The 11,254-nt window shown below is 53.7% G+C and overlaps 1 protein-coding gene across 2 annotated transcripts in view; it reads right to left on the bottom strand.

The window, feature by feature from the left end:
• DOC2B (double C2 domain beta) overlaps positions 1-11,254 on the bottom strand; it is a 30,303-nt gene continuing 19,049 nt past the window's right edge. For both annotated transcript variants that reach the window (XM_065853190.2, XM_071816847.1), the window contains 5 exons: positions 5,469-5,595; positions 5,127-5,284; positions 2,989-3,070; positions 2,674-2,770; positions 1-2,108 (listed from right to left, as the gene is read on the bottom strand). In XM_065853190.2, coding sequence (XP_065709262.1) covers positions 1,972-2,108; positions 2,674-2,770; positions 2,989-3,070; positions 5,127-5,284; positions 5,469-5,595 — 601 coding nt within the window. In that variant the 3' untranslated portion in view covers positions 1-1,971. The remainder of the gene's footprint in view (positions 2,109-2,673; positions 2,771-2,988; positions 3,071-5,126; positions 5,285-5,468; positions 5,596-11,254) is intronic.

The following is an 11,254-nucleotide window of genomic DNA, read 5'->3' as shown; positions in this document are numbered from 1 at the left end:
TTTTTGGTTTTTTGTCCCCCTTTTTATTTGGGGTTCTCATTATAAATATTAACAAATCTGACAAAAAGTACACAGATAATACTGAAATACAAAAAGTCTTTTAGGATGCAGGTAAGGGCAGTTTCTGCAGCCTTCACATGGTAGCAAAACATCGGTATCAAACATTTCACGAGGCCACCACTCTGCATGCAGCTGGGACGGATGGACAGACGGACCATCTGCTTAGAAAAGACTGGGATACAAAGTGAAGGAACCCCCCACACAAACAATGTCCTACTCCTCAGGCATAAACCAGTTTTATGGCAAAATGTGCTGAAACAAGTGATGGATTGAAAGTAACTTTGCAAGAAAAGGGAGGCACAGGAGACCCGGCGCTCCCATAGCTCTCCTGGAAGCTCAGACCTAAACCAGGTTTTAAGGTGCTGGACCAGTGACAAGAGAGAGAAAATTATCAGGAACATCCTACATGACACGCTGCCGGCATTCAAATAAAATCCATGCATATCTGTAGAATGCATTACAAATACCAAGTTATTAAAAAAGACCCTATGAACGTTGTTTTATTTCCCCCCCTCCCCATATCAAACAAGGTGTAACACGATCGTCACTTCAAAAAGTAAACGTAGGTTTCCAGAGACCCAATTGCTTTCCAAAAAAAAAACCCAAAACCAAACCAGAAGTCGGCAACACACACACACACACACACAGAGTTACAGGGCTCAGAAGCTGGAGGTAATTCAGACCGAACAGCAGCTCTTCCTAAGAAAACGTGGTTTAAAGGCTTCATAAATTTCTGGCAAGATGTAGCAGTTAACAGGTATTTCAGCTCATCCCACTGGGCATCGGCTCTTGCCGACTACGTCGTGTTTGCAGAAGAGCTGGCGCCCAGTGGGATGAGGATGCAGAAACCAACCGTGATGGGTCATGGAGGATGAGAATGCAAATTATTATAATTATATTATATTATTATAGTATTACTGTGCTGTACACAAAAATTTGTTTTGGATGCTGTTTGAGGCAGAAAATGGACCAACCCGACGGCCACGCTGCAGCTGAGCATCCGCAAGTGCGATGCCAGTCTGGCCCCAATGCAGGATTTTAGGTAATGGCGTGAATTGGAAAAGGATGAATAAAGGAAAAGTGCTACAAAAATTTACCCTTAAAGTCAGCTTTGCTGGAAAAATACCTGTGCCGAAGCCTGGTTTTACTGGGAGAGCAGTTGATGTGAGGGCAGCGTGAGGCTTCGCTGCTTGGTCAGTGACTTCGCTCAGCTTTTTGTTTTGTCCCAGACTTCTGCACATGGGGACCATGAGAAGGAAGCCGTGGTCTGCAGAGCCCTGCCAGCTTGCTGGCCAAAGTCACACGGGCTATCGGAGAGGACGAGCACAACATCCCTGGAAGAAAAGCAAACAGCCTTCCGAGGTGATCAGGGGACACAATCATTCCGACGGAGGAGCTTTAAATGCATAAAAGACTGTTTAGGCCCAAAACCACAGAGACTGACAAACCACCAGAAATATGATACAATCGCCTTGAGAAAATAGTTCCGGGTTTAGTGACGCCTTTTGCTCATATTAGATACGCAAACGGAGGCGGACGCATTCATTTTTGTCACTGAATTGCAAGGCAGCGAGAAGGTAATTCAGTAGAGCAAAGAGTCGGGAGAGGAGCCGGAGCCGCAGTGCATGCAGGCGTGTGGTGTCCGTGTGCGTGAGCACACGCGCGCGCGTGTGTGTGTGTGTGTGTGCACGCTCGTGAGTGCGTGCGTGAGTGCGTCAGGGTGCAAAGAGGCGTTTTGGAAAAGCCTAGGGGGCCGAGACCTGCCGAGCAGAGCAAACGGCCGCTGCCGCGTTCCCTGGCAGGGTGTCCCCGCCGCCGGCACCGCGAGCCCCCGCACCCAAAGCCGGAGCCGAGAGGAGTCCAAAGGCCGCGGGCGGCAGAGCGGTGCCCGAGGGAGCAGCCCCGCGGGGCTCAGTCGCTCAGCACGGCCCCCGGCAGCTCGTTCGTTAGCGTGTGCCAGCGCTCGATTTTCTTGTCCTTGTTTTTCAGGCAGTCAAACCAGTGCTTCAGCCGCTCGCCCTTGGCGTTGATTCCTAACACAACTCCACCTGGAGAGAGGACAGAGAGAGGGTGAGGTGGGGGTGAACGTCAGCCCTGCAGGGGAAGCTGGGGGATGCTGGAGGGAGCCACACCATGCAGCCTCTGTCACATCTGTTGCCATGGCCTGATGTGGCACACGGGCGATCACAGCCCGGTTTTCCCAGCCCCTCCTGGCTGCGGTCTGGGATCTGCCCTGGGCAGCTTGTTCTTGTGCCAGGGGCTGGATGCTCATTGCGATCGCAGCGGTTGTCAGAGACACCAGGCACTTGTTGGCAATAAATCACAGTGACCAGTAACAAAATCACAACAAGCATAGACATCCAACAGAGATAAATGAAACCTCCCCAGTAAACCTGGTTTTTATGCAGAATAAGAGATCTGAAGACAGAAGGGAAGAGGGAGACCAGGAGAGGGATAAAAGCAGAACAGAAACCCAGCAAGAAGGAATGGGGGGGACAAAGCTGGGAGGACAAAGAAGTGCAGAAGAGCAGCAGATGAAAAAAGAAGAGGCACAGAAGGTGAAGATAAAACAAAAAAAGAGGCCAAGGAGACCTCCTGGAGTGCCCCACTCACCTATGAAATCGTTGGATTTCCCGATATCGTAGTCCCACACTGTGACTTCCAAGGTCTTTTTTGCCAGGTCACCATGCTTGATCTCATAGCAAAACTCCTGTTGGGAGCAGAGAGAGAGTCAGGACAAACCTGTGCTGGGTTCTGGTGAGGCTGGGGTGTCCGTCCTCCTCCTCGGGCTGCTGCCCTCTGCCACCCCCAGGGAACTCAACCTCCATCCCTCACCTAATGATTGAGGTTGGGTTTTTATTTTCCTCCTTCTAAGCCTGAGGACTGAGAAAAGACCCTCGGCAAGAACCACAACCAGCAAAAACCCACCTCATTGAACTCGGGGTTCAGCGTCTTCTTCTTTACCGCTGTCTTATGCTTTGATTTCTTGTCCTCGTCTGGTTTCAAGTAACTGCAATGAAACCAACGCAGCAGGTTCACACGCACGTCCCGTTGTCTGGGATCCCCTTGCACCCCAGTGTGGGCGGGGGCACCTGCAGGACCAGCTCCTGAGCTGGGGTGAGATGGGTGCTGAGCCCCCGACCTGCAGCTCCCCTCCCCTGCCAAAACGCATTTCCCAGCATTGGCACCAGCTGAGTCGCCGGCTGCCAGCAGAGAGCGCGGATTATCCCAGCTCCAGTCCCTAGGGGACACTGGCACCGCACACATGCGCCCAGCTCCCGAAATCGAACCCTGTCCGCCCAAGACTGGGACCAGTTTGCTCATCCAGAGCTTTGCCAGGAGACAGAAACCGCAGGCAGGTGTGTGAGGGGGAGCAGGAACAAGGGCAGTGGCCACAGCTCCGTGCATGGCTGTTTCCTACCCATGTTCTGCAGCAGCAGGGCTGGAAAGCAAACGAGGTTAAAGTGCCTGTGAGCAGAGAGAGCACCCGAAATCTGGGCCAGGCCAAAGTCAAAGTCGTCATCATTTCATCTCGGTGCTGCTCCTTTAAACATCAGTTCTGCTTCTTTGTTACACTTTCCAGATCCTGCTCATAATTAAAAAATTAGGGCTTGTACCGCAAGAAGCATCACTTGTCTATCTGCTCTGATTCAAGCCCCGCAGATACAATTTACTGCAGAGAGCACAAAGGCACCTACAAAATGACTGTGCACAGCAAAGGGAACTATGTTACCTGGGGACTGAGCCTCCCATGAGCATTTAAAAAAAGCAGAGAGTGGCTTTTTATGCAAACACCTCCACTCCAAAAGAACGATTAACTAGGAAGGTGAAATTGTGCTGCTGATAAACTCCATTTCTGGCCTCCCAGGCGCAGTTTATCCCGGTAGATCTGCCTTAAAACAAATAACACCCTGAAAGTGCCAGCGCACTGGGGCCAGGGACGCGGGGTGTGTGGGGTGCGGGTCTGCCAGCCCTTCCTCGCCATGTCCCCTGCTCTGCAGAGAGCAAGTGAAAAATGCTGTCCCCCCAAAAACCACAGCAAGAGCTGCAGCGATACAGGGCCCAGCGCCAGCAAACCATCACCTACAACCCCAAACAGCCCTTGGGTGCCACCAGCTGCCCTGGATCACTTGGCTGAGGTCACGTCACAGCGGCCCATTACAGTGATTTTAATGGCTTTTTTATTTTCTTCTCTAAATAAGGAAGGTGCTCCCAGTCATTTACACTGGAGAGCGTCAGCGGGACCTGCAGATGTGCCCTCAGCTCTGTTAACCAGGCCCCCGAGCCACCAGAGCCATGGGTTGCAATTAAACTGCTGTCTGGCCTAATTACACGCATGTTGTAATTAGAGCCTTTCCAAAGTGCGGGTGGTGGCCCCGACGCTGGGCTGGGAGCCTCTTCTCCCTCAGGACCTGGGGAAAGGAGCAATTAATTGCCCGTCCCCGGCAGGGGGTGCCTGTACCCCAGTGCCACCAGCCAGGAGGACCAGACCTGACCCAGCAGCCACCTGCATGCTGCAGGGTTAGCGCTGGGTTTGAGAGTGAAAAGTCCAGGGGTATCACGGGGAAGGAAAGCGAAGGCTCCCACAGGTGCTGACAGGACCGCTGGGCACAGGCACCATCCTGCTCGGGGCATCCCTGTCCCCGCACTGCCAAATGAGACCCACCAACCGCTGGGTCGCCACCAGCAAAACGCACCTGTACCCATCTGCTTCACACCACGAATTCTGACCCGGGGCCATGTCCCTGACACAGACCCTCTCCCAGGGCAGGGTGGTGGCCGTGGGTGGTGCTGAGCCCAGCAGCGGGTCACCACGGTCACCCAGCCGCTGCCGAACCGGCAGGGACAATGGGCTGTGCCAGCATGGCCACACGTCACGGGACAGATGCTGCACCCGCCTTACTTTGAAGTGCTGTAACATAATCACCAGGGAATAACATCCTTGCAGGCGAACGCAAGCTGCTGCCGTGGCGCCCTCATTTGCATCTCCTAACGAGATCAATTAATTTCCACTGCGGGGAGAGGCGAGTGGGGCAGCACGAGGGCCGGCGCGGAGCAGCACTCACGTTTTGACGTAGGGGTCGGAGTAGCCGTTGGCGTCCATGGCGGCCAGGTGGGCGCAGCGGATGATGCCCACCAGCAGCCCCTGCTTCTGCGAGCTGTACTTGAGGGAGATGAGGATCCGGCCACGCTCCTCCAGCGACTTGTCTTCTGTTTTATCTATCTGGGGGAGGGAATGCACCCAGTCTGGGAGCTGCTCAGGGACACAGCCCCAGTTGTGGATGCTCTCCCCATCCCCAATCACGTCTGAGGGGTCAAACCACCCCACGTTCCCATGTGCTGCAGGGAGAAGCTGCCGCGTCCATGGGCCCACGGCAGGGGATGCTGCTCAGAACCCCCCCACTCACCGGCAGCTGCTTCTCCAGGCAGATGTTGAAGTTTTTGGTCTGGTTGGGCTTCAGCTTCTTCAGCGGGATCCGCGTCTCCCCGATGAACTCGTTGTGGCGGAACTTGTCCTCGTCGCAGACCGAGATCCTGCAAAAAGCACGGGGTGAGCGGAGCTGCTGCGGAGAGGGGAGGTGATGGAATGAAGGACATGAGGGACCTGTCACACTGCAGGTCCCCAGAGCAAGGGGACACCTCGAGGCCCCCCAGCCACCTCTCCTGCTCATACCCCATCCTGGCTGGGGTAGCTGTCACGCCCCTGGGGACCAGGCCCCCTCCGGGAAGATGCTCGTGAACCGCGAGCAGCAGCGCGGTGCTGCAGTGTCTGCGTCCAGCGCACTCACCAGCCTGGGCACTGTCGGAAAAGCAACTCAGGGCCTCAAGCATCCTAATGGCTCTTCCATTAAAACATCAAAGTCATCAGTGACGGAAGCAAAACTATTCCGAGCTGCTGCCAGCCCAGCTGCATCCTGCCCAGCCGAGGCGGCTCTTCCTACACATGGTCTCCAACGGCACAACTTGGGGGAACGTGCCTCCCCCCAGGGCTCCCTCCTCACCCACCCGAGGGGCCTGGGCACTTTTCTGTGTGTCCCCCAGCGCTGGGGACCTGGCTGTCTGGTCTGGGACACCGAGGGGTTTGCCACCTCCCCTCCCACCACACAGACAAGGCCGGGAGGGATTTGCAGACCCAGCCCACGTGAAGCTCTCCCAGCCCTGGCCGGGGTCCCGCGTGGGGCCGGGTCCGGGGATGCGCCCTGCGATGGCAGCTGAGGGCAGTGACGGCGATGCCGAGCGAAGGCTGCTCTCCGTGCGAGAGCTATAAATGCCTTTTCCTGAGCTGGCAGCTCGTGAGTCATTTCTCTGCCGCTTCCCAGCCCGCTCTGGGCATCAGGAGAGACGACAGAAGAGCGAAGTTAGAGCTTGCAGGGAGCCTCTGCTCACAGCTCCCGAAATCCCAGAGAGGGGCCAGGAGGGCACTGGCTGCCCGGTGAGGGACCGGCCGTCCCACAGCAGCCCTGCCTGGAGATGGGGACAGCCAAAGCCCCTTGTTCCCCTCCAAAAGGACAGCCAAAGCCTCTTGTCCCCCTCCAAAGGGAGCATCCCGTATACTGCATCCCTACCGCAGCCACGCTGGGCTCTCCGTCCATCAAGAAAAGGCGTTTCCCTTCCATTCTCTCATTTTTTTCCCCTCTTTTTAAATTTTCCTACAGTAGCTTGCGGTCCTTTTGCTGCTTGACTTTTTCCCCTCTCTTCCATCCCCTCCCCTTGGTGCCCATTTCTCACAGGCAGCACCTCTGCCTCTGGGGGCCGCGCTTCACCTTGCCAGGCTTTTGACAAACAGGACCTATTCAGGAGGGGTAATTAAAGTAATTAGGGATAAATAGCGTCCTGCAATCCCACCTCAGAGTAACTAATTGCACACCACGCCTCTGGCCTGTGCACAGCCTGGATGGTTTATCCATGGATGGTTTATCTGTGGGTGGTTTATCCACGGATGTTTGACCACCCTCATGCTCACAAGTGAACAAGCAGGTGGTGAGGGAGCCATGGGGATGGCTGATCCGCATGGCACAAGGACCATCAGGGCTGGGGACTGGCAGAGGAAAGGGGTTCGGAAAAAAATAATACAAGCAGGAAAAGCGGGAATGCTGCTTTCCACAAAACCATAGCTGGATGCAGCGTTACTATAGATACCCATGAAAAAAACACCCCACCGCAACAGTAAAATCCTCAAAAAGAATCTGAAATGCAAGTGCAATATTTCCTATTTCCTTTCCTCCTCTCGCCTCTTTCTTTTAAAGAACAAACCCAAAAAAAGGAGCAGCAGCAGCAGCTCCAGACAAGAGGCAGCGCTTGCCAGGTGTGCACAACCCCGCATCCTCTGCCCCATCTCCCCTCCAGCATCTCTGGTCACCGCCCAGGTGGGTCCCCATGTTTTGTGCCTGTGTGTGTGGTGCTCAGAGGTGGTTCAGACACAGAGGTCCGTGTCAGCCCTCCCGGTCCCGCGGGCTGCCCGCGGGTCGTTGTCAGCGGGACGGGTGTGTAAGTGGGCAGGCTGGCACGGAGGCAGCGAGCGGGAGTCGGAGGAGCCGGCAGCTCCAGCCCTCCCTTTGGAAACAGGTGTAATGCAATTACACCGGCTTGAATTTTATTATGACAAATCGATGTGATGGAATTTTTATGCCTTGGGTTAGAAAATCAGCTCCATGGCAAACAGCGAGAGATGCCTCTGGCAGCCACATTCACCCACCACCCCGAGCCCTTTAACGCCAACATCTCCCCCTCCCTTGTCTCTCTTTATTAAACCAAATCCCTCGAGCTCAGTGTTTGATTTGACAACTCCCAGTGAGGGGTCCCGATCTTTCAGTTAAGGGCTGTGAAAACCACCTTGGAAGAAAATGAAGCAAGTGAGCAATCACCGCTCGTTAAACTTATTCCCCCTCCTACTCAGCCCAGGCTCCCGGGTTCCAGCCCTGAGTCACCGCGAGCCCTGCGCTGCTGACTCACGGCTTCTGCTCTTACACGCTGCTCCGGCCCCTTTCCCACCATGGAAAAGGGAAAATGGGGGTCAGCGAGGACCCGCTTACACAACACACATGCACTTGATAGCTAGTGGAGCCTGAAGACACATCTCCTGCATCTAAGATCCCCTACGGCCCCTATAGCAACTTGGGAGGCTCTCGATGGGGAGCAGATGCGCAGGTGATGTCTGCTTGGCTGAAGGGCAGAAAACACCTGGCAAGGAGAGAAAATAGGAAAAGGCGGCATCCTGGGACTGTCTGGCTCTCCTAAAACCAAAAGGAGGATGCAGTGCTGGGCTCCATCACAAAACGCCTCCAAGTCTGAGCACAGAAACCACAGCACAAGGTAGAAGCAGCGAGGAGTGCGCCTGCAGTTCCAGAGCAAACCTCGTTCAGCGCTGCTGGAGTAAAGCGATTTGGGACCCCAAATCTCTAAGTGTCTGCGGTACGTCTATTAGACCTGATCAAATACTATTTTCTGAATAATATATTTAATGAGTCATGATGTTTGTCAAACACATGATTAAACAAAGAATCCCTGGCATTCGTGGGCTAGCTAAGCATCATATGAATAATGCATCACTTCGCCAATATATCTGGGTATGAATAATTGTATCCAATATCTGGCCAGCTCTGATATTTATTATGAATACAATCTATTTATTGCATATTACACGTATTATTTAAATGTAGGCGATTGTATTCTGCCTATTCCAATTTCCTCTGCAGCATTTCTCTGCCTCCCCCCATCATGCACCCCGGCTGCCCACCACCAGGGACTATGGCTGAGCAGCACGGCCGTGCTTGAACCACGGACAGGAACGGGGTCTGCAGGGTGGAATTCACCCCTGGTGCTGACAGGGAACTTGTCCCCAAGCCCAGACACCCCGTCCCTCTGAGTCCAGCATCTTCCAAGCAGCTCTGAATTTGCTGGTGGGTGTTTTCATTGCAATTAAGGCTTGGGCTAGACTCAAAGATATTTAACTCAATGAACAGAGGAGACCTTTCAAGATCCTCCCACCTGCTGTGTTTCATGAAATCTGAAGTATCCGGTGTTTTTTTGAGGGGGTTGGTTCATTAACAAAATCCTGCTTGCCAGCACAATTAGCCGGGTTGCCTTTACCTCTGCATCTCCCTCGGGGTGGCCCTGCCTGGGGAGGTGAACGCTGACAGCTCCTGGGGCTTGGGGCTGTCACAGCAAAGTCACCTGTCCAGCTCAGCTGGGTTGGGGCAGCCTGTTGGGGTACAGTGTGGGGCCGGGGGTCTCAGATCCATCACTCTGCTCTCCAGGAGGCAGCGGATGCCCCATGCAAAGCTGACGCACCAACCCATGCTGGACACGTCCTGCCCGAGAGCCCAGGTGGGTTGGGAAGATTTTCAGGTCCTTCTCCAGCTTTTCCGCTGCATCACTCGCTCTCCAGGCAGCGGGGAGGCGAAGGCTGGCGGCGGCTTTGATCTCTGCCATTATTTTTACATTAAAGAGACTTTGCAATCGTGTTCCCTGCCCCTCCATGAATTTCAGCACCAAGGAAGCAGCCGGGGAATGATCACCCCCCAGACCGAGGGGAGCATCACTGATGCTCTTTCAACTACCTGCCGCTGCCTCGCGGGAGCCTCGCCTGATCAGCGCAGGGAACGCCAGCATCCCCGCAGCTTTGAAGTCAGTTTTTTCTGGTAGAGAAAGAGATGTTTTGCCAAGATGATGTGTGGGTGAAGCGAAGAAGCGACAGCAGGACAATACACATCACAAGAGATGATTCCTGCAAGAAGCGGCACCAGGAGGGCAAAGGTTGCTTGTCACTGGTGTTATGGAGGAGAAACAGCGCAATCCACAGCAAAATAAAAAGTCACTTGTGGGCCCCAGCTGCCAGGTGTCCCCAGCCCATCCATCCTTCCTAATATGAACCAAAGGTCCCTCCCCGGCCAGGCAGCGAGGACACAATTTACCAGGTATCTAAATGAGGAGGCACGACATCTCCCAGCCTCGCATCCTTCTACCCAATTTAACAGCCAGTGTTTGAAAAGAATCCAAACAAGGAATTAAAATAAAACATGGATTTTTCAACCTTGTGGCTGGTTTGTGAGAAGTCTCATCTCATCTAAACCCGCCTCAGGATAAACAAAATCTCCTTTGCCAATATCTTCAACCATGAAGACAGAGAAAAGAAAACAGGGGGCTGGGGAATTGCTCTTAAGGAAAATGAAGAGCACTTTAATTCTAGGCTCTGGCTGCCCCATGCAAGATATAAAATGGAACCATGGTGCTCAGAAGCCTTTTTTTAAGGAGAGGAACTCGCTGGGTGATGGGCGAGTTTGTGTTCCCACCTGAAACGCTGCCAGACCCAATGAGTAGAATGGCAGTCCCTCCAGAGCCCCCAAAAGGTGGGGGGGTCAAGCCCTTCCGCTCCCTGGCACATTCCTGCAAACAACTCAGCCGAACATCCCTCTACAAACCGATTTCCACGCTTGAAGAGGCTGAAAATTTCAAAGCCCGGAGTGAACAAATAATAAGAAAAAAAATCCACCAATAATAATAATAAACCAGAGGCTTTCCAGTCCGACAAGCCTGCAGCACTTTCAGCATGACTAATACTTTCCATGCGAAATAATAATCCACGGTGCTAAATTTCTCATCTCTATGCACATTGCAGACAACAGGTAGGTTCTGCCCAAATTCACCTCCGAGCAGCACCTCTTACAAGGCAACTTAGTGTTCTCATCGTGGGGAAAATAATAAACTCCCAGAGTACCTGCAAATAAGGAGGGTTGGATTCCAGCCACGGAGCTGACAGAGCCCTCAGAGCAGGATGCAAAATCCTCCTTTGTTTGACAGCAGATTTTACAGCAAATCCTCCTGCGTAGCGGTCCCGGAGCAGAGCGGGGATGGAGCGACCGAGGCTGCCCCACATCCTCCCCACACAGGAGCTGGGTCACTCGCTGCCCTCACCCATGTGCGACAGTGGCCAAGACATGGAAATCTTTGCATTCACTGGAGTTTGCTCCCCACAAAGTGTGGCCCCATGGCACTGTCCCTCCCCACCTCCAGCCCCACGCAATGCAACCCAGCCCCTGGGAGATGCTGAACACACAGAGACAGAACCAAACCGAGAGAATACAATACATTCATACAAACTCCCTTAATTCAGTTTGACAATTATTCACCAATGCCTCCAGCTTTCTTAGAAAGCTCAGCCCCAAAAGGGACCCGGAGCTTTCCCAGGGAGGTT

Source organism: Patagioenas fasciata, chromosome 19 (genome assembly GCF_037038585.1).
Source record: "Patagioenas fasciata isolate bPatFas1 chromosome 19, bPatFas1.hap1, whole genome shotgun sequence".
In the NCBI taxonomy this organism is placed as follows: domain Eukaryota; kingdom Metazoa; phylum Chordata; class Aves; order Columbiformes; family Columbidae; genus Patagioenas; species Patagioenas fasciata.
This window is presented reverse-complemented; position numbering and strand designations above follow the sequence as displayed.